General features: G+C 40.9%; 1 protein-coding gene across 2 annotated transcripts in view; it reads right to left on the bottom strand.

The window, feature by feature from the left end:
* The window catches only part of ARHGAP26 (Rho GTPase activating protein 26), a 537,491-nt gene that overhangs the window by 396,451 nt on the left and 116,871 nt on the right, over window positions 1-24,169 (bottom strand). For both annotated transcript variants that reach the window (XM_060240533.1, XM_060240534.1), the window contains exons 2-3: window positions 15,539-15,634; window positions 9,032-9,093 (exon numbers count right to left, since the gene is read on the bottom strand). In XM_060240533.1, the coding sequence (XP_060096516.1) occupies window positions 9,032-9,093; window positions 15,539-15,634 (158 nt within the window). The remainder of the gene's footprint in view (window positions 1-9,031; window positions 9,094-15,538; window positions 15,635-24,169) is intronic.

The following is a 24,169-nucleotide window of genomic DNA, read 5'->3' as shown; positions in this document are numbered from 1 at the left end:
GACCTTTCTCCAGGAAATAGATATCACTATAGTTTCACAGATGATATACTTTAATGATTCCTACACTCAATTATACAAAAAGAACATACATTGTAGTATAAATAGTTCAAGCAGAAACAGCTCCAGAGTAGTACGATGTGCCTTGGCCTCAGTTTTCTTGAAGGACAGATGACGAAGTCATGGCTAACATATTAAATAATAGGTAGCTATTCCAAAGTATTGTTTGATCCTCTTTTCTCTGTTAAAAATGTACTGGAAAAGCCATACTAAAACAGATACCACAATGCAGCCATAGACAATTAAAATAAATCTTAGGGCTCAACTAGATGAAACACTGGAGATTAGCACAGATCTCCCAACACCTTTCAACTTTCTTTACATGCAGTTGCAGGGAGACTTCTGGTTTCGGCGACCTAATGTAGTGAGCGATCCAAGAAGGCTCCCGAGAGTCGCTCACTAATCGGACAGCAGAGGGGCTCCTCAGTGTTGGGGGGCTCGATTCCTGGACCCAGGGAGGGTCCGGGATGGCTGGCAGCTTGACAGCATGGAGTGGGATCAACAGCGGTGGCTGTTTCCCAAGCCAACTGTCGCTGCAAGCCTCACTGTCCTGATCGCCATTTTAATGGCATTGGGGTTGAACACCGGCTCTCTTCTTTGATCTCAACTTTAAACTGCTGTATGGACTGCTTCCTTCAGACAAGTGGATTGCAAATGCCACTTTACATCTTTATTTACTTTTATACTGGATAGCTGGAGTGACAGGAGAGTGGGCTGCTTAAGTGGCAAAGAGACAGAGTGGCAAAGAGGCAGGCGATCATAAAGGAGAAGGGGGGGGAATCCCCTAGCTCCCTCTTCCCTGCTTCACGGGCCTCCGAAAGACTTGCCAAGAACTTTAAGTTTCTTATTATAACTTTGTGCCCTGAAGACTGTGCTGGCTACCATTAATTTCAATATGAATACTATCTAACTGATTTATACAGATTGGACTGGACTAGCTTCGCCATATAGCCTTTTCTTTTGGTGTGTGTGTGGAGTTGTGGTGGAATCACAAGGAGTATAAGGATTTTAAGTTATAGAGACTGCAGGCTAGCAGCCTAGCGGTAAGCATATTGGGTTGAGAAGACTAGTTGCCTTGGATCTATGAAACCAGAGGATGATTTTTAGAGCTTATTTGCTACAATCTGTGGATACGGATTTTGAATAAAACTTTGCTGGTCTTAAAGATAGAAAAGGCTTCTACGGCTGTGCTGAAGGGAAGACATCCATTCCAAATAAAACTTTACTGGTCTTAATTATATATACGTGGGGCCATTTGGTGTCGTCAATGGTTTATAAAAAACAGCTATTTGGTTGACTTTAGGAAGATTAGCTGTGTAGTTTCCAAGCTTTCAAGTGGATTACAAAAATATTTGATGTCCATATGGTTTTAGCATTTTTTCTTGTTCTTTAATTTTTTTTAATGGATTATAAAAAGCTGGCTGGCTGAAGGGGACTCTTGCATCGTTCTCAATTTTTCCTGTGGGTTTTTTGCTTTTGCTTTTTTTAATCTTGGTTGGGGACATCTGGATTTTTTTTGCCTCTCTTTTAGTACTATTATTTAGTTTTTTTCCTTTGGAAACTACTTAAATTGGGCAACTAGCCCTGGATTATAATTATCAGAACCCCTATAACTCTTCACTTTGGAATATCTGAATGGACTTTTGAAGGACTAGTCTGGATTGAACTATTCATTTGCAGAATGCGTTATAGTGAACTGTTACTGTGAGTTAGACTCTTTGGTGCCTGAGACATTTAAAGGTTGTTTGGGTGAAAAGGTCTTGTTTAACATACTGCTTAGCATTGTTTGGGGTTGGTTAAATTGTTGCCTTAAACTAGAAGGTTTTGTTCCCAAACAAATTACTATTTTTTCATAACATTGGCATCTTTTGTTGAGCTTTGGGTTTGTTGATACAAATAGGAACATTGTGTTCCAAAACAGGTTGGCTAAGAGAAAACATCCAGTGGTTTAGGTGTGAGGACCAATATATTAAAGGAGATGGACAATAAAGCAACCACTGGGTTTAAGGAGCCACAACAGAAAAGAGAGAATCAAGAAGGTAGACCCTTGACCCCTTCGCCTAGCTTTTCATCTGGCCCAAGAAAGTTCACACCTGCAGCCATGCAGGGTGACATGAAAGAAATGCAAAATATTCTTTTAACTGCCACAGCACAATTGTCTGGTAAGGTAGATAATATAGGCGAACAGATGGCAGAGATTAAACAAGAACTTCAAGAGAATAGAAAGCAAACTGCAGAGACTAATAAAGCTTTGAAGGTCTTAGATGCACAAGTGTCTGACAATACTCAAAAGGTGGAACAATTGGAAAAAGAGCAGAAAGTATATGATAGTAGATTTCTTCAACTGGATAGAGCAGCTCATATGCTGCCGTTTCAAAATGTGCCAGAAAAAAAATCTAAAGATTTACAGAAAATACTAAGCAAAGCTCTCTCAGAAATCTTAGAAGTGACACCTGATAAAATGGAAGAGGAGTTTGACCAGGTTAAGCAGGTACCATCAAGTTTCATGAGGAGAAACAAATTACCTAGAGAAATTCATTTAAAGTTGACAAGGAAGGTGACCAGAGATAATATTTTGAAACAGATGAGAGACAAGCCAGTGATGATAGCAAGAAATATGGTGAAGATTTTGAGAGAGGTACCATGGCCAGTTAGAGAAAAGAGGCGAGAATATCAAGACTTGACAAACTTTTTGAGAGGAAGAGAAATACCATACATGTGGTTAATGCAGGAAGGCCTTCTTTTCACATATGAAGAGAATAGGTACAGGATAAACTCTACCTTTAAAGCCAAAAAATTTTTCGAGAAAATTGAGAAGAAAGAAGGGAAGAAAAAGAAGGAAGATGAAGAGGAGGAAGAGGAAATTTCAGATGAAGAGGATCCAAGTGGAGCAAGGAAATATCCAACAAGACTCCAGACTAGAAAAGATAAAGATAGTGATAAGAAAAATCTAGAATGGCTTCAATAGTTTCTATCTATGTAAATGGACTTAACTCTCCAATAAAAAGGAGGAAGACTTTTAAATATTTGGCAAAATTGGGGATGGACATAATTTGCTTACAAGAAACTCATATTTTGGCAAAAGATCAACATCTACTGATAAATAAGAAACTTGGCAATCTATTTATAGCAACAGATTCAAACAAGAAAAAAAGGTCTGGCAATTTATACAAAAGACAAATTTAATTCACAGTTACAGTATGCTTCAGAAGATGGAAGAATTTTATTAGTAGAATTGTCGTGGATAGCAAAAAAATTCTACCGGCAAATATTTATGCACCGAATGAACATCAGGAAAAAATTTTTAAAGATCTGCATCTTAAGCTACTAAACCTGGAATATGCCTAGCAGGAGATTTTAATGAAGTCTGTGATAGACAATTGAACAAAAAAAAAAACATATACTTACTAAAGCCAAAGGATTTCAATTGCCATCAAATTCTTGGAAACTCGCAGAACTGGATTTAGTTGATGCATGGAGAACAAGATATCCAAAACTGAGAGACTTTACATATTATTCTACTAGCCACCAGTCATGATCAAGAATCGATATGTTTTGGTTGTCCACGGACTGGGTCAAAGATCTAGTGGAGACTGAAATTCAACCAAGAGTTATATCAGACCACAACCCTATAATGATAAAACTCAAGGGATCCCAGTTGAAAAGATCTTGGAGGTTAAATACCTCAATTTTAAAAGATAAAGATTTCCTTCAAGAAACCAAGACAGAAATGGAATCTTTTTTAAAACAAAATATAATTCAAGATGTGAAGATACAAGTGGTATGGAACACAGCCAATGCATATTTTAAGGGGCTAGCAATTAGATTTAGTGCCAAGAAAAAGAAGGAAAGAACTGAAAACTTCCAAAAACTAATGTTGCAGGCTGAGAAAGCTGAAAAAAACTTAAAAGCACAACCTACAAAATAAGTTCCAAAATAAGATTTAAAAAGTACATCAACTTAACCTACTACTTGTGAAGGAAGTGGAGAAAAAATTAAGATTTGCCAGACAGAACTATTTTGAGCATGCCAATAAACCGGGAAGATGGTTAGCTTACAGACTGAGAAAAGAGAACGCAAAAAGAACAATACCGGTATTGAAAGATGAAAATGATAAAGAGAAATTTCAAAGACAGGAGATATGCCAAATTGTGGAGCAATTCTATAAAAGATTATATGAAGTCAAACAAGTCCAAAAGGAAGATCTGGAAGAATACATTAAACAGAACAATCTGAATAAATTCACAGAGGAGCAACGGAAAATTTTAAATGAACCAATAACAGTAATGGAAGTGGGAGATGCAATTGCACCCCAAAAGAATGGTAAATCCTCAGGTCCAGGTGGTTTACCTGCAGAGTTCTATAAAGCTTTTGAAGAATGTTTGCTGGTACCATTCAAATCTCTTATTGGAAAGATTAAAATTGAAGCTCAAATTCCAGCCTCGTGGCAAGAAGCCACAATATCTTTAATTCCTAAAGAGGGTGGAGACTTGAAAGACAAAGAATTTTCAAGCAATTTCTCTTTTAAATGTGGATTATAAAATTTTTGCCTCGATATTGACACGTCTAAAGAAAGTTTTATTGAGTACGATTCATCAAGACCAGGCAGGATTTCTTCCCAGAAGATTTCTGAAAAATAATATCAAAACAATATGTAACATAATGGAATATTATGAGAACCACCCAGGGAAACAATTGGCATTAATTTGTTTGGATGCAGAGAAGGCCTTTGACAACGTCCATTGGCAATTTATGTTACAACTGAAGGGTATGGAATGCGGCGAGAACTTTCTGAGATCGATACAAGCAATATATTCCTCACAAAGGGCAAAGGTGATGGTGAATGGCAAATTAACAGAAGCAATTGCTATTCAAAAGGGTACAAGACAAAGCTGTCCACTGTCACCACTTTTATTTTTCGTTTAGAGATACTGAACAATCAAATAAGATAAGATCCAAGTATTAAGGGAGCGTTGATCAAGGGTGAACAATACAAACTGAGGGCCTTTGCGGATGACTTGGTTTTCATACTAGAGCAACCAATAGACTCTATTGATCATTTGCTGAACAAGATTAATCAATTTGGTCACTGGGCAGCATTGCAGATAAACTATCATAAAACAAAATTTTTAACCAAGAACATGATGACAGAACAAACAATTTCTTCAACAAAAATCAGGATTTTCTCATGAGAAAAGAGTTAAATATCTGGACATCCACATCACAAATAAATGCAGTAATTTAAAAGCAGACAATTATGATAAACTGCTTAAAGAGATTGAAAAAGACTTTGGAAAATAGCAAGATTTGAAGCTATCCTTAATGGGAAGAATAGTCTCAGCAAAAATGAATATTTTGCCAGGATTGTTATTCCTTTTCCAAACTATACCAGTGCTCTTAACTAATGTATTTTTTCAGGAATTGAATAAAATGGTATCTGAATTTATTTGGCAAAAGAAAAAAACAAGAATTAAACTGAAGACATTACAGGACTCTAAAACAAGAGCGGGCTTGGGTCTTCCAGATTGGCAATTGTATTATAGAGCTTCAGTGTTGTCTTGGGTAAGAGACTGGGTCCTATTGAATGATAGGAGACAGTTGATGTTAGAGAGCCATGATCTTACTTTGGGTTGGCATGCATACCTATGGTACCAAAGACTAGAAGGACACTCTTATTTTAAAAATCACTGGTTCTGGAAATCTCTGTACCATACATGGACATGGTTAAAACCAAGAATCTATCAGAAAATCCCAAGACGGGTGTCTCCTGTGGAAGCATTTACACCACCAAACCTTATAAAACCAAACCAGTTATGGATACGAAGATAACCAATTGAAATCCAAGGAAGAATTAGAAAACATGGCTATTAAAATGAGTTGGCAGGTGAACACAAGTAGAATCCAGATATGCCAAAGACAAGACAATAGACTTTAATATGGAACAATACCCATTTGATAAAAAAAAAAATTGGGACCTCAAGAAAAATTAATTTCTAATCTATATTCATATTTACTACAGATGAAGATGCAAGATGAGACTGTAAAAGATTGCATGATCCAATGAGCTAAGAATGTGGGTCATAATATCATGTTAGAGGAATGGGAGAAGTTATGGAAACTTAACATTAAACTAAGTCAGTAGCTTTTAAGGAAAACCTCTATAAGATGTTTTATAGATGGTATGTAACCCCACAAAAACTTTCTAAAATGTACTCTAATATGTCAAATAAATGTTGGAAATGTACTAAGCATGTTGGGTCCTTTTACCATATGCGGTGGACTTGCGAGGTGGTGAAAGACTATTGGAAGATGGTGCATGAGTTATTACAGAAAATCTTGAAGACACAGATTCAATTTAAACCAGAACTATTTTTATTGAATATATATCCCAATGACTATACGAAAGAGATGAGACATTTATTGGCGCACATTAATGCAGCAGCTACAATTCTTTTGGCACAGAAATGGAAACTTCAAGAAATTCCCACAAGATCGGACTTGATGGAGAAAATACTGGAAACGGCTGAGATGGACTATTTATCCCAGTTCCTTGCCGGGAAATCTAAGGAAGTAGCAAGAAAACTTTGGGTGAAGCTATATGCATGGTTAAATACTTAAGATCTTTTGGTGTCAACTTTTATCTCCTTCTCCTGTAATTTATAGTATAATATTACATATATTAGAAATATAAAGCTAATTAGATAATTTAGCCAAGGGCTTACAATCGTTAAAACAATTTACTAAGAGCATGATGACACAGAGTAAAGTGATAATAATATTTGATATGGTGTGATTTTAAGGAAGTACTTTCATACAGGCTAAACTATATTGATATTGATGTTTATATCTAATTTTCTATTTCCCTTTCCCCTGTTTCCTTAACTTTTCTGGAAAACTAATAAAAATTTAAAATGTGAAATACATGCAGTTGCAGGGGCAGATGAGGATTCAAATAAGGGCCACAAAGGAGGGTAGTAGGGGAACAGGTTGGCTCTTTCTCCACCTCAATTTCCTAGACAGAAACCCCTTCCCCCTCCCCCCCCCGAGGGGTTATTAAACCCAACAGAGGAGAAAACACCACCACCACCAGCTGGACCCACTGGGAGCAGATTTCTATCAGGAAAACAGTACAAGATGGAAAAATTAACACATTGTAGTTCCAACTCTGATTCAAACTCTCGCCTGCCGATTTTAAAGAAAATTAAATACAGACAGGAATGATGTGCCTCTCTCAGTTTTCATATAGTTGAGCACTTACAAATGAGGACAAGTAGAATTTTTGTAGGCTGCTTGCATACATTGCTAGATAGCACACTCTCACAGGAAAATTCACACACACACATACACACACATAAAGCTACTGGGTGGGATAGCTACAGACAAACAAGAAAATAGATAAAGGGGCTGCTCAGCAAGAGAAAAGACAGAAGGGAAAATCCTGCATGTGAGGGAGAGAGAATGTTAGATTTCAGTCTTCTGCAGAGCCACTCACCATAACTAAGAACATGGAATTCAATACTGTAATTGCGCTATTTGCACCTCCATTCACAGAAGTATCAAAGCAAACAATTTTTTTTTTCTGTTGCACAAAAGGGGAAAATGTGTATTTGTTTCCTTTGATACTTTTGGCCAGGAGGTCAGTCAAAGATGAGTTCAGTTTATTATGTAGTAAGCCAGCACCAGAATTGTCTGTGTTTCAGGACAGCAGTCCTGTGAATCCAAAGGCTTGCACATAGCTATTGCATCTTTTAAGTTCTTTTTCCAAAACAGTTCCTCCCAATAGGGACTTTGTTTATAGGGACTTGTTACTAGCCAGAAAAATAAGGATTGCCTGTCAGCAGCTTTGGGAATGAATGTAATGTTAGCATGTAAGACTTGAAAGTGAAGCCTTCTATGATGATATTGCCCTCTTCTCAGCCCAAACTGGTTTAAGGGACCCTCAAATTAATGCTGAACTACTCACACTTTACTATTCCTTTTGAGCCAAAAACTATAAGACTAATGTCTGCCGCTTTAAAGTTAATCTATTTACACTCTGCATTAAACATTGGTAGTAAATCTGCAAAGGCAAGACAGGAAGAGCTTGTCTGCCCATAAACACCACAGATCACAACCTGCACAGAGTGTGATCTAACCATTTGATGGTCATATTGTCCTTACGCTATGCATCACAGTTTCTGCTGAGTTGAGCCAGAGGTGGTTGGGAACCACAACATCCAAAGCTACAAGTAAGGGAGAAACGGGGAGTGTGTGAGTAAATGAGAAATAAAATCATCCTACAAGAAACAGTTGCTTGTGCACAGGGACGTGGCAGTGACATCGGGCTACTGCTAAGTTACAGTAAGTATCCACAGAGCTGGAAAATGGGAACACAATCAGCATATTTGAACCAGCTCTACAACAACTTCTACATTTGATGCTATCAGGGAAACTTTATTCCAACTGAGAGCAAAAATGTACAAACAAGCTGTAGCGCATAATTGGGCCTTTGTTCTCCGAGTGCGAGACCAACTGGATTCAGCAGCAGGCAGTTCATTGTGGTTTGCTGTCCCTGTTGTGCTGCCAAGACTTACTCCCAGAGGATGAATATTGCTATTCTCCAAGGCACAAAAGCTGACGATTCTAGCTGTTGAACCAGCCCAAGGCTATTGGCCAAACAAGGCAAGAAAAGGCACAGAAATTCTTCACAAGCTTCTTCTCTTGGTCAGCATGTATCAAACATCATACAATGTAAACAAAATACAACCCTCATTTCTGTGCACAGCTCAGTACTGATCCAAAATTGCCTAGGCCAAGAAGGGACTTCTCAAAATAAGATTGTATGTACCAGTCATTTTCACCTAGAAAACACCAACAGAATTGTCAGCTTTCCCAAAGATTCCCTCTATCCCATCTTTGCACTGCTCTGACCCTCTGACAACTCATCACCAATTCCCTTTCCACTATTTTTAAGAGATCATACTTAAGCCCATACCATGCGCATGCGCTCATCTTCCAGATTTCTAAGGACAGCAGCAAACTCTTGTAGGGATTTTGCTGGAAAAGACAAAATCACAAGGTTGATTAATTCAAGAATGTTATTCTTTGTTTTTTAAATTGAATTAAAATGTATTAAAGAATGTTAGTCTTTCTAGGAGGTGAACCATTATTACTTTCTCCCCAAAATCAGCAAACAAATTTACTACCTTAGCAGTGCAAGCCAAAGCAGAATTACACAGTTTTAAGTTCATTGGAGTCGATGGACCTAGAAGAGAATAACTGTGCTTAGGCCTGCACTGCTGATTATATCCATTTAAACAGAAAAATAATACTCACATGGTAGAAGGCATATATAATAATAGGATTTTGTGTCTGTCTGCTTTTGTATAATATTGGCATACATTAGGGAGGAAAAGGGTTGATTTAACAAGTCTCCTTCTTTGGCCAGCTGATACGAATTTTCAAACAAATTCCTCAACGTGTGCAAGAATTTCAGACATGTAAAATCAAGGGGGTTTTTTTCTTCCCAAGTGTCTGCACTGTTTCCATTTATAAGTTATTAGAAGAAGCCTGTCTAATGCCAAGCTAAAACAAATTCAACAAGATGGTAAATATAACAAAACCTTACAAAACAAATATAAACTCTAAAAGCACATTAGCGACAAAGGCACCAGTAGTTCAATCAACCTGTGTTTAGCTTCTAGTTGCCAACTCCGGTTGGGAAAGTCCTGGAGCTTTGATGGTAGAGCCTGGGGAGGGCAGAGTTTGGGGAGGGGAGGCAGCTCAGCAGGGATGTGATGCCATAGAGGCCACCCTGGTGATCAGTGATAATTTTGAAAGAATTCCAGTCCCCACCTGCAGACTGACAGCTCTACCCAATACTTTTCTGAATTACTATTTGCTTGTTATAACAAATGCATTACATAATGTAATTAGCTATCTTCCCTTGCCCTGAGGAAGCAAATATTTAGCAGGTGACACCTCCCAAATTTTCCAGTAGAAAAGTAAGGCACTTTCACAGAACATTGGCAGCATGGGGGGGGGGGCCCACAAAAGCCCACAGGAAACGGATGATGTGCAATGTCAGTATATCATCAAGATGTACCAGCAGAGAGCCCTGTTGGTACTGTGCCCCAGCTGGGCACTAGTGTAGCACCAGTGCAAAGCAAACTACTGCACTGGCAGGGAAAGGGGCAATCCTGGAGAAGCGGCAGAAGTTAGATGGCTCCCTCAGGCACCCCAAGCCAAGAATGCCCCCCCCCCCCAGAACTGGCAGAAAGTAATGCAACAAAAACTACAGGTAGGGAACAGGGCACAACTGTGGTTAAGGATGCCTGACAGCTGCCCCAGAGTACTCCATGTATCAGTGGGACAAACACCCTTGGGACCCATTGCCTTGCAAGATTGTAGCCCTATGTAGTGGCGGCAGAGAACTCCCTCACAGGGTCAGTAGGTGTCATCTGTATGGATATGGCATGTGCTTCAGGGGGGGTCCTGAAGGGAACTGGAACTCCCCACTGGGGTAGAATTGCAGATCCTGCTGGGGAATGAAAGGCATGGCTACACCGGACACGGCATCTGTGCTGTTTGCTACCACTGCATGTGTTTCCATTTGGCATCTCTGTAGGTAAATCAGCCAGTATCATAATGCCCCTGTATAAATCGATGGTGCGGTCTCATTTGGAATACTGTGTACAATTCTGGTCACCTCATCTCAAAAAGAATATTATAGCATTGGAAAAAGTCCAGAAAAGGGCAAATAGAATCTCCCAAGTGGGGAACAGATTGGATTTTGTTCCGGCAAGTCTACAATGGACTACTGTATAATTCTTAACAATCTGATAGAGAAATATAGTGGTAGAGGGGGAAGAAGGCTGTTTGCGGCCTTCCTTGATTTAAAAGGGGCATTTGACTCTATTCCCAGGGATCTTCTCTGGGACAAATTGGACATCATGGGTCTGGATAAACGGCTACTTTTTCTTATTCATAAAATATATTCCCTTAATAGCTGTCAAGTGCGATATAACGACCTAGGTGCATTAACTTCAAAGATCATTTCCAATCGGGGAGTCAAACAGAGCTATATTCTAGCCCCCTATTTGTTTAATTTATTCCTGAATGATCTGCCCCCCTCTCTAAATGCTATTGATGGTCACTCCCCTAAACCTGGGCCATCCATTATCCCTTTATTGCTCTACACTGACGATGCAGTTGTACTGTCACGTTCGCAGAAGGGCCTCAAGCGCCTGTTACTCGCTTTTACTTCATACTGCGAGACAAATTTCCTGTTCATAAACTATGTAAAATCATCCAAAATTTTAGTATTTTCAAAGTCCTGGAAACCACAAAGCTGATGCCTCAAGGGAAATAATATTGAACAGGTGAAATCTTTCAAATACTTGGGGGTCTTTTTCCAATAAAACCATAACTGGACAGCACAATGCAAGCAAGCTGTCATCTCAGCAAGGTGTAGTTCGTCTGCAGTGGTTAGCTTTTTCTACAAGAACGGAAAGCAATTTGTCCCAGCTGCTATTCGTGTTTTTAATGCTAAAACAGTTTCTCAGTTGTTATATAGGATCCCCATTTGGGTGTGCGCCCTCAATTTCCAACTCGAGCAAATTCAGGCAGCATTTTTACACTGTATTTTAGGAGTCCCCAACTGTGTCAACTATGCTGCAATGTGCCTAGAGACTGGAATCCATTTGATGGAGACCAGGGCATGGCTACTAACTATAAAGTTTCGGCTACACCTACACTTTAGGGCAAACCGTGCTAGTTATATCCATATGATGCCAGCAGATTCCTTTGTTTCCACTTCGAATAGTCAGATCCAGAAGAAAATATATTCCATAGGTGTACCTCTGGACAACTTCTGTATGCTAAGTGAAACGCAGGCATTCAGAATCCTGAAACAGGATCTTAGATATTGAGAAACAGTCCCTTTGTTCTTCAGGACATAAAACTTGTTCCCCTTTAGCATTTGGTATCTTCCCAGATCATGGGCTGCCTGCTGCCTACCTTTCCCAGATTACTTCACCCAAGTTATGCCGCTCTTTTATGTTAGTAAGACTCAATGTTCTACCCTCAGTGGTATTGTCTGGGAGGTTTGGCAAATATCCCTCATCAGGATAGAGTCTGTCCATGTAATGGAAGGCACCTTGAAACCGTCGCCCATGTCTTACTTCATTGTGATTTTTATGGGGAAGTGAGAGACTGTATAATCAAACCTATTCTGTCTAATTTTTATGGATTACCTGAAGCAAAGTTAGTTTTTTTTCTACTATCTGACCAATGTTCCCCTATCACAAGCCTGGTTGCAAAGTACCTTTTGGCTGCCATAACAATCAGGGAGCAAAAGATTAGCTCCCCTTCTTGATGTTTGAATGGTTTTTATAGCTGAAACTCCATGTAAATTTGCTATGCTGTACTTTTTATTTCTATGCCAATAAAGGTATTTGGAATTGGAATTGGCATTGGAAAAAGTCCAGAAAAGGGCAACTAGAATGATTAAAGTTTTGGAACACTTTCCCTATGAAGAAAGGTTAAAACGCTTGGGGCTCTTTAGCTTGGAGAAATGTAGACTGCGGGGTGACATGCTAGAGGTTTACAAGATTATGCATGGGATGGAGAAAGTAGAGAAAGAAGTACTTTTCTCCCTTTCTCACAATATAAGAACTCATGGGCATTCAATGAAATTGCTGAGCAATAGGGTTAGAATGGATAAAAGGAAGTACTTCTTCACCCAAAGGGTGATTAACATGTGGAATTCACTGCCACAGGAGGTGGTGGTGGCTACAGGCATAGCCAGCTTCAAGAGGGGTTTGGATAAAAATATGGAGCAGAGGTCCATCAGTGGCTATTAGCCACAGCATATTATTGGAACTGTCTGGGGCTGTGATGCTCTGTACTCTTGGTGCTTGGGGGGGGGGGGGGGCAAAGTAGAAGGGCTTCTAGCCCCACTTGTGAACCTCCTTTTTTTTTGGCCACTGTGAGACACAGAGTGTTGGACTGGATGGGCCATTGGCCTGATCCAACATGACTTCTCTTATATTCTTATGAATATGACCAGTGCAGTTCCTGAGACTCTAGTTAAGTCATGGGTTTCAGCCCTGAGCATCTTGCATCAGGATGTTTTCCATCTGGCAACGCCACTCATATGAATGCTGTGCTAGGGACAGCTCACTCTGTCTACCCACAGCCCCTTGGAGCAGTGTACACAAGCAGAGGAGCCACTCCAGACAGAGGGAATTGGCAATCCTAATCATCAGACATCATAATTTGTTGTTTAATAAAGTCTGGGGTATTCTACAATTCTGTCCCTGTCGACTTGTTTTTGAGGCAGATGAGACTTGCTCCACACACATTTTTTACCATTACCCTCAGACCTGAGACATCCCTTTTGGGCTTCCTGGGGTGATCTCCCCTTTACACATCCAAGAGGGTAGCCTCTGGTTTTGCGATGCACATGCTATGATGCACTCGTCATTGGTCTTTATGGTGCCACTGGACTTTGCTTTGTTCAATTGCATAATGTAACAGAAGTCCAGTTGCATAATGTAATAGAGGTCCAGTGGCTGCAGTCACTGAAGACTGACTACATCTGTTGGTTCCCACCCCCTTCCCACATGAACCCTCTGCTGGCAGCTGTGTGAGGCTTGCAAAGGGAATGGGCTGGTGAGCAGTCCAAGGGGGTGTGTGGCTGTTCTAGTATGAGCGGATCACAATTTCTGGGTCCTACACTGCCCCACAGCACTGGTGGAATCTGTAAGCCATGAAGTCGGCCGTGTATGTCTGCAAGGGGCTCAGGGTAGACAGAACAGGGGAGTTGCTGCCATGGGTATGTCATGGAGGGGTTTGTGAAGGGGCATAACTTGTCAAAATGATGGCTCTACATTGCAGTCTATCAGCTGGGCCATCCTGTTTCCCCTTTTGCAGTTTGTAGGGGCTAAACATCAGGTTTAAGTCTGCCTGCCTCTGGCCTCTTTCCAAATGGGAATCAGACCAGGAGCCCTGACCATGATATGCCTGTGGCTGTCCAGCCATGCCCGCCTTTGCAGTGCTCTCTGATAGTATGCATGTGGCTGGTGGAGTGCCTACTGCTTGATGGCATGCCTCCTTTTCATCTGCCTTCTTGCTCAGTGGTTAGTATGCTAGTCTTTGGCATGGGGGGATGTGGGTTTGGCATGGGGAGATCTGGTCTCTGTTTTTGTTTTTACTTTCCCAGGGGAAGGAGTTTATGTGGCTTACAGCAAGGACGGTTGTGTGAGGGCAGCACTTCTGCTGCCATTCAGACCCTTGCTGGGGAGGGGTAAGTATTCTGCCAATTGTATGGGCATCCTTCCCCTATGGGATTGTGGGGGAGAATGTTCAGGCCACATGCTTCTCTGGGGGTTGCACTGTCACTGAATCCTTCCTTCCCGTCTGCTGGCTCTCCATGGGGAGGACTGGCATCAAGGGGCAGTGGCCAGATCCACAGGCAGTGAGTGGTTCTGCCTGTGTGTACCATTCAGACTAACATCACTGGGTGCCACTGCCTGGTTGGGGTTGCTGAGGTCTTCAGCATGCTTGCTATACTGTCTGAGAGACATATGTTTTTTCCCCGGCCAAGAGAATAGACCAGTGGCACCTCAGCAGCAACAGAGGCCAGCCACATCCACCACAGCAGCCCTCAGGATTCAGCTGTAGACCAAACACACATTCACAAAAGGCCTTCTTGAACATCAGCATCTGACGCATAGGAAAGGAGTTATACTGGATGGACCTGAAATAGTTCTTTTCACCTTTCAGCTTCTTGATCTGCTTCAGTTTCTTCCAGATGCAAAGCAAGATTCTTTGAACCTGGGAAGCATTAAGTGAACAGAGCATAGCAAATCGTCCCACGAATGGGAAATGTGTTAGGCTCATGTGTTTTTGCTATATTTTTTTGTTGTATCATTGTTACCAGTCCTTTTGGGAACAAGGAGGTTAAAATCAAAAATAGCTCTGCTATCTATTTAATCATAACATTTGCATATCTACAACAGCACTGCCCTCATGGGAGATTACAATTAAAATCAACTATGAAAATATCACATAAGCCATAGAACACAAAGAAAAACAAGAGTCAGTCAAGAGCCAACCATACTATTTAGTAGCCAGCTGCTAGTTGTTTCAGGCAAAGAGTAAATAATATTCCACTCCACATTTACATTGCTTTGGTTACCAAGAGACAGATGTTATAGCCTTCTCCGGCAGATCAGGGACTTCACCTTGAATGTCAACCTTCTTATAAAAAGGAGTAACTTAAAAGTTAACAGTGCCTCTCTTCAGTCACAGATCATCTACTTCAGAAGACTAGACACTTCTGAGAACTTTCTGAAGACAAAATAGAACTTCTCTGTTCACAAAATAGACCAATATAGTTGACATTGTGCATGTTTCATCAATGGATTCCACTTCAGTTTCAACAACTAAATCAGCTGTTCGGAACAAGCCCACATTGGTCTGAAGGCCATGAACTTACCTATACATATTTCATCATCTGTTTCTGCATCACCTATACATCGAAATTTAAAATCATTCAAGGAATCTGCAAATTTCCGCTTTGCTGACGACAGATCTGCCGAGAAAAACAAGAAAAAAACGAAGACAATGAGCCACAGAATACTAGAATGTGACATCCTGCTAACTTTAAAGCCGTTTCCTTCATGTCAGGCATGGTTGTTTTGAAAGTACAAAGGCTGTCTCTTAAAGAAAGACCATGATAAAGGGAACTAAGCTGTTGTACGAATAGCTGCAAGAATAATTCTGGAGAAGAACAAAACACTAAAAAGATCCCTTCCATCATTCTTTCATAGAGAAACATGCACAAATCAAGTGTTCCAAGAAAAGCTGCAGTACTAGAAGCAGAGCCCGAGGGCCTGAGAAGTGTATCACAGGAATGGAAGAAACAGTCCTCTAAAAAAACATGCAATTTCATACAACGTATGAGTTGCAATTTGTGTTTATCTCAAAGATTGGACAGTCATAAAAAACCATTTAAGGTTTTTTTTAAAGGAAAAGGAAAGGAAAGGTCCCTTGTGCAAGCAAAGCACCAGTCGTTTTTGTCTCTGGGGTGACGTTGCTTTCACATTTTCATGGCAGACTTTTTACGGGGTGGTTTGCCATTGCCTTCCCCAGCCTTTTACACTTTCCCCTCAGCAAGCTGGGTACTCATTTTACCAACCTCGGAAGAATGGAAGGCTGAGTCAACCTTGGGCCGGCTACCTGAATCAGCTTTCGCTGAGATAGAACTCAGGCCGTGAGCAGAGAGTTCAGATCACAGTACTGCAGTACTGCTGCTTTACCACTCTGCGCCACAGGGCTGCTTTTTTTTTTTTTTTTTTAAGATGCCTTCTTTTAAAAAAGGGGGGGGGGATACAGTTTTAATACTGTTCTTTTCAACAGGGAAAGTAAACTAGTTCAAATATTCTACATAACACCTGTCCGATAAGAACAAGGATGCCTGGTGAGTGTCTTGTGCCTGCCACTAAAGCCTTCTTTCCAAGAAGTCTTTTTGAGAACTGCATGACATTTAGATACTGATAACAAAGAGCATTCTTGTTCTTATCGGACAGGTGTTATGTAGAATATTTGAACTAGTTTACTAGTTAAAGAGATAACTTTAACTTATATTTGCTGTTATCCACACCCACCCATCAACCTTTATTATACAGACTGCAACATCATGTTTGTTTGTTGCCATCAAGTAGCAGCTGACTTATTACACCATAGGGTTTTTAAGGCAAGAGAAAATCAGAGGTGGTTTGCTGTTGCTTGCCTGAACTTTCTTGGTGGCCTACCACTACTAATCAACAGGGATTGACATAAATCAAAAAAATTGAGGTTGTTCATGGTTCATGAGAAAGAACGAACCATGAACCCTCATTAACTTCAGTTTTCTGAACTGGTTCATGATTTGTTGGTTTGAGAGTTGGGGAGAGCTTCTGCAGGGGGGCATTTTAAAACTCCTTCATTTCACTCAATGAGTCGCACCACCACCACGGCACACCTCAGCAAATAAAGGGAAGGCATGTAGGTCTGTTTAAATTCCTTCTCTTCATGTGGCATGTTATGTCATGGCAGCATGCCACAGTAAATGAAGGGCAGACATTTAAAGAGACCTGCAAACAGAACAAGCCACTGTGAAAAACACAGTAGTTTGTGGGCAGTTCGTGAACAATGAGATTGCCCAAATTGTGGTTTGTGAACCAACAAACCAGCCCAGTTCATCACAAGCTATGGTTCATAAGTCAGTTCATACCCATCCCTACTAACCAGGGCTGACCCTGCTTAGCTTCCAAGATTCAACCAGATCAGGCTAGCCTGGGCAGTCCAGGTCAGGGCAACATCAGCTTAACCTGCTCCATTTATTGGCAAAATTAGAGTCTGAACTACTACTTTGCTTTCCACTATTTGAGACAGACCAAGAAACAAACACACCCTGGTATTCCTAAGATGATGCCTCAAGGAGACCACCAATGTGGTGCTCAAAACATAAGATCATGCTTCTGGGCTAAGAAGTTAACAAAACAAAACATGGCAAAGTTGAGTTCAGGACACAGATGCAATTCATCATCTGCTATCAGGTTCTTTTGTAATATAAGACGCTCACTACCTGGAGGTGAGAGGAGGGACCTGTGAAGTAGGGAGAATGCAGACATCCCAGTAAATACCCAGGAATGCTGCTTGATAAATAGCCAGTAAATACCCAGGAATGCTGCTTGGTAACCAAGCCATATCCAAACTTGTCTGAAAGAAGACTACAGTAGGAAATTTTGAAAGTGGTCCTTTTAATATTTCTACAGGCAGAGATGGGAGGGGTGCTCAGGAATCAGAAATGTGCATGAGTATTAGAAGGACCAGATTAAGGAGAGGCAATGCACAGAAGAACTTTTCCCCAGCCCAGTCAATTCAACTAAGAAACTGGCCTCAAGTCCTTCAGCCTATAGCCCTAGAAGGTATCAACTGCCTGCTGTTTACTCTGCAGCCTGAGCACCAACAATATATGGACACTAACTATTTACTTTCACAACTGAAGAGTACTTTTAAGGACCTATCATTACAACTAGCCATAAGTGTTTCCAGGTTTCCCTTCTGATGGTCCTGAATTTCACCCTCCTGCTCATTTTCTGCTATTCTACATTTTCTCCTTCAGCTTTGCCTCTTTCAATACCTACTCATATCACAACTCTAGCAGGGAAGTCATATCTGCTCTGGTTTGTGACACCCTGTGATTATTGTTTAAGGACTATGCCCCACTGGGCCTAACAAACTTTGAGGGTCAATGGCGATCTTCAAAAATCTGAATAATAAAGCTATGAATAAACTATATGGAAGCAAGCTACTTCATGTGTATCAATGGCTTGGATCCACTTTAATGTTTCCAGGGGGGTGTAAGGAGTTCCACTTGCAGAATATGATATCCCTGCCTCTTCTCTCCCATGAATAACATCTTAGGTTCATTTCAAACTATTGGGGGTGGGGGTGGGATTGTGTTTCATTGGTAGAAATCCTTCACCTCTGGAAACATTAGTTTGGGCCCAAGCCAGTCCATTCAGTGACACATTCAGAAATGTTGTATGGCAATCGTTGAAAATGAAGAACATAAAACCAGTGATAATACAGGACAGGGACAGAGGAAACTGTATTTAACGCACACCAACACATTTAATATTGCTGGGAAAAAAACCACTGGCTTTTCTGACCTCACCAGATGTTACCCCACAAGCCTGATTGGAGTAGAACAAAATAATCCATTTAATAAAACACATCAGATAATCCTAAAATCTTTTCAAAGGTCTTGTTTTGGAATGTCAGAACCACTTCCGTATTATGTGTATAGAAGAACTAAAATGTTTTATGTGTATAGAAGAACTAAAATGTTTTCAGAAAGGGAAGAGGCTCAAGAGGATTCAGCACTTAACCTAGCTACTCAGAAGTGATGCCAGCTTTCTGCCATTCCATGCATAATAAGAAAGCTAAATGTTAATTACATAAGGATCCATTTCCTTTTCTCTAAGCTGTATGTTGACCTCACGCCACAGAGGCTGTTTACAGAGTATTCTGCTATACTTTACCCTTCCATTCACCGTAAGCTTAGCAATGGGCCAGGATGGTTTATTTGCTTGTGGATTCCTAGTCAAAATGGATTTACTACAACATCTTTCAGCCATGCAGTGTTTGGGAGGGATCCAAACACCCCATTCTGCCAGAGACAGGAAGAGTGGGAAAAAGACTTAGCGTAAGGCCTGGAAAACTGCCAGACTCAAAGCACAGCAGAAGCCCCTTTGGCAAAGCATTAGCTTAAAAACCATGGGTGGACAGCAAGCCAGGCTCAGCAGTGGTTATTATCTGAACAGCCTCTACTAGGAGGGAAAATAAATTCCATGCTATAGGCTCAGTCCACACATTAAATATATGGATTGTCCAAAATATATTTATTTATAATTTAGATTTATGTACCGCCAATCTCTGAATACACAGAGCTCAGGGCAGGAAACGACAGTAAAATCATACATATATTGATAAAAACAATTCCAGCAATAAATAGCTAAACATGAGCAGTTTCCAGATCCCTTCCCCGCCCCCGAGCTAGAACATCATAGCTTCAAGGCACCATAAAGGGATGGAGCAGACAGATGTCAGTATAACAAGAGGTGTCCGCCCCCATGCCGACATAGGTAGGGATGGTGTTGGGGGTATAGCCAGAGTAAGTTGGCTTCCATAACATAAAGGTGTACAGTTACAAAAACAGTTAGTCCATCTGTCTTTTTCGACACGAATTCTGCTCTCTTGTCCAAGTGCAGTTCTAAGGCTGACAAGGTTTTGGCTAGAAGGTATTAATAATCCTCCGTCTTGAAAAATAGAATAGATTATTCAGGAACAGTAATCTCTTTTTCACCATCTGATAAAAATTCTCCTCGCTTTTCTTCCAGGTCACTACTGAGGAAGGTTCACCCTCCCAGTGGGTCCCTCTGCTTCATAGTAATAGGGGTTTTCCATGCTGCCATGGTTAGGTCATTGAGAACCCATTTCACAAATTGTACTAGTCTGTTGGGAGGGTGGAGAGAAGAGACAGATGGAGCCCTGCTAGATCATATACTTCCACTGCGGCAGAAACTACAGATCTCCTCCCCCATTGTTTGTCTTAACATATTCATAAAATCAGGCAGAAAAGTCAGAGTCCCAGCATATTACCCATCTAGAGAAAAGCACTTGGTTCAGCTGTCAAGGTTTGCTCTGAAGGGAGCAATCTTGGATCCATCTCCTTCAGAGAAAAATTGTTCCCAGTTTCTCTGGGGTTGGAGCACCTCTAGAAGCCTACAAGGAATCTCTGTGCTCAGAATTAGACCATTCAAAATGGCTGCCACTTGAAACTGGAGCACACAGTTGGTTCTGTGGCAGGTTTCAAAAGGTAGCACTTTTTCACACATTTGTGAGCCACCTGGCACCTTTAAGACTAGCAAAGTTTCTGAGTCATTGGTTTGACTAGGGTGACCCTAGCAAGCCAATTTGGGGGCATGTCTGAACTTGCAGTGATCTGCTCAACAGTGATAGCTGTGAGCAGAACTTCCATCTCTCCTGAGAGAAATCCATTTGAGCGCTCCTTAGAAGCCAGTTGGAGATTTAAAGCGACAGTTGATCTATAGACTGTCAAAATGGCTGCCACGACTGCTAGAGTATCTGAGGGGAGACATTAAGCTTCAAAGAATAAAGAATAGAAGGTGAAATTGATTTTATTATTATTATTATTATTATTATTATTATTATTATTATTATTATTATTTTTGATGAATCGCCCTATCCTGGCCAGCGCCAGGCTCAGGGCGATGTAGAACAGTAAAATCAGTTACTGGATAGATGGATAGATGAGGGTAGGGGATGGGTAGGGATAGAGGGATAGATGGATGATAGTTGGATGATAGTTGGATGATAGACAGACAGACAGAATCAGTTACATTACAATTACAAACCCTGATGGCATCTTTAAAGTGCTCTTATTCAGTTACTGGATCACATCAGGAGTGGCGGGATCCCCCCAAGAGGGGATGGAGAGCAAAAGGTGATACAGAGGTGATATAGTACTGAATAAAAGGTATAAAGAATAGTTAGTAAAAGAAGGGAGAGGTAATTAAAGGCTCTAGAACAGTGTTTCCCAAAGTGGGTGATATTGCCCCTGGGGGGCAGTAGAATGATCCAGGGGGGCAGTAGTAGACTTGGGTGCAATGGGGGGGGGCGGTAAATAAAAACAAGGGGGCAGTGGAGGCATAAAGGAAGAAAAGAGGGTGAGAGGTGTCAAAACATCATGTTTCTGCGAGGGGTCCCGAATGTCTAATTTAGAGAAAAATTCCAGTTAACAAAAATAGAGGGTTCCTTTTTGTCTGCTACTTAGAGCGATTTCACCCAATTAGACTAGTAATGAGGACCAGAACTCCTTCCAATTAAAATATAAGAAGGATGCAGTTTATTTACAAGACAGAATAAAAAAATAGAGATATACAGACAAACAAGAAAGGCAGAAACAAAAAAACCTTACTAGTCTATCCTAATCAATACTTGCTATAGCTAGCAGCTTCTCAAGGTTGCTTGCAGTTTCTCTCTCAGCAATACAGTTCAAGTCAGGACAGTAGAAGCACTGAGGCAATTACACAAACTTCTCTGAAGAGTTTCAACCTGTAGCTTGCTCCTCACAAGGTTTTCTACAGAGCGTCAAGCTTCTCATTTGCAACGCTGTGCTGGGTTTAGCAGGAGAGAAAACATCCATTCCATACACAAGCATGACCCAAAAACATGCTTATTTTTATATGTAAGTTAAATGTAGTACTAGCAGGGAGGAACGAAAACAGATGTTTAAAGTTTGTATATTGCTAAACTCGCCTCACTTTGCCAATGCTACAGGCAGACCTTGGAAATCATGCAGAGACAGAGCTCAACAAACACATTAGGCTGGTTGCTGGGGGTGGAGCTGAGAAAAAGGTGGAACTGGGAAAGGGCATCATTTTTACTTGTATTTTGCTACTTCTCTCTTCCAGTTGCCACAAGAACAGATCATGCCCTTTCAGCAGCAGGTCAAAAATCCACTGCTTGAATATATTTTAATCACAATTTCCCTGACCAATTTCCATTTCCCTGACTTTTCCAAAAGTGGCAACCTTGCTTCTGCAGGGCCAGTGCATGGGAGTAGGTGGGTAAGCAATCACCTAGGGTGCCACCCTGCCAGGAGGCGCTGCTGGGCACCCCCTTACTCCCCCTTCCCTAGTGGCACGATTGCGCCAGCCAGCAGGCCAGCCAAGAGCCCCAGGCAGTGCTGCCACGCTGCTGCTTTTCTTCACAGGGCAAACATTGCCTGCACTTTGTCAGGGGCTTCCAAGGAGCTGACAAGGGGAGGGGGGGTAATAATTACAAAGAAATTTCAAAAATTCTCTGTGTATGCGAATGTTACTATGGTTGATTTTATAAAATAATTTTAAAATTTCAAGCTTCAAAGTGTCTTCTTTGAGAGCCAGTTTGGTGTACTGGTTAAGTGTGTGGACTCTTATCTGGGAGAATGGGGTTTGATTCCCCACTCCTCCACTTGCACCTGCTGGAATGGCCTTGGGTCAATCATAGCTATAGCAGGTGTTGTCCTTGAAAGGGCAGCTGCTGTGAGAGCCCTCTCAGCCCCACTCACCTCACAGGGTGTCTGTTGTGGAGAGAGAAGACATAGGAGATTGTAAGCCGCTCTGAGTCTCTGATTCAGGGAGATGGGCGGGCTATAAATCTGCAGTTCTTCTTCTTTACAACATCTTTGTTTAATCTATCTGCAAATATGTAATTGCATTTTTTAGTCCACTTCTTGAAGGTAGATTTCCAGGGGGGCGCTGCATAACTTTTTTTTCTGAAAAGGGGGCGTTAGGCCAAATAAGTTTGGGAACCTCTGCTCTAAAAGGTAAAGAGCCTGTGAAAGAACTGCTTCACCTGTTGAGACAGGAACAGAACTGAGAAGGTGGGTGACTTCCGCGACACAGACAGGAAGAGGAAGTTGGTCCTGCCTCCTGTAAGGATGGTGGAAATTACCCACCAAGATGTCCTCCATGTCAGAGGGGGGGAAAATAATTTAATCACAGGCTGAGAAAGAAAAAACAAAGCCATCAGCCTAAATGATGGGAAGACTCTAAGCCCACCACTTTGGTAACAAAATAGATCAAAGTATCCAAAAGAAAAATCAACAGTGTTGCTTCAGCCTAAGATAGTTTTTAAAAATACCATAATAATAGTTCAAAATAATATGCATGTCAGGAGCATTAAAGATCAGAAATTACACCCAACTTTACATGCAGTTTTAATTATTCATTCCATTTACCATGACTACCACAGGGATTCTCTTCTTCCACCACTAGATGGTGATCTCATACATCATTCTAATAAATGCATTAATAACTGTAGAAATAGCTTTCATAGGACATAAACACCAAGGAAATAATTTGTATTTCCACATGTGTTACCAAAAAAAAAAAAGTGAGACTATCAACTGAGAACTGCAGTTCTCTGCAATTTCCAGATATGTCTAATTATCTGATGTTAATAGATCCAGGCAGGCAGCTATGTTGGTCTGAAGAAACAGAATAAAATTACAGCGGCACCTTTAAGACCAACAAAGTTTTATTCAAGCTATAAATGTTCATGCGCACATACACATTTCTTCGGACACAATGAAATGGAAGAAAACCATTCAAATGTATAAGCAGACTGGGAAAACAAATTAGCATATAACATGATGTGGACATTTTGAGACAAAACAGGAACAAGTCAAGTGTACAAGGTTAACAGCTGTATGGATCCAATTAAGGGGGAACAACATTAGAAGCAATAAATGTCAAAATAGGAAATAAGTGTGTAACAGGGCTTGTCCTGACCCTAGCATCCTAGATAAATTTGTAGCTCTATTAGATACCACACCATCAGAGCGGATCTTGTCATATGATAAGTTTGTAAATGAACTTTCTGGGATCATGACATTCACTGCATGCAAAGCAACAACGGGGCATCGGGGAAGTCTCTGCATGCGGTTGGTTTGATAGTGTCAGGTGATGAAGAGCCACTTATGTGATATTTACCATCGCTATAGGGAGTC

Source organism: Heteronotia binoei, chromosome 5 (genome assembly GCF_032191835.1).
Source record: "Heteronotia binoei isolate CCM8104 ecotype False Entrance Well chromosome 5, APGP_CSIRO_Hbin_v1, whole genome shotgun sequence".
Lineage (NCBI taxonomy): Eukaryota > Metazoa > Chordata > Lepidosauria > Squamata > Gekkonidae > Heteronotia > Heteronotia binoei.
The sequence above is the reverse complement of the archived record's forward strand: the minus strand, read 5'-3'. Positions and strand labels throughout refer to the sequence as shown.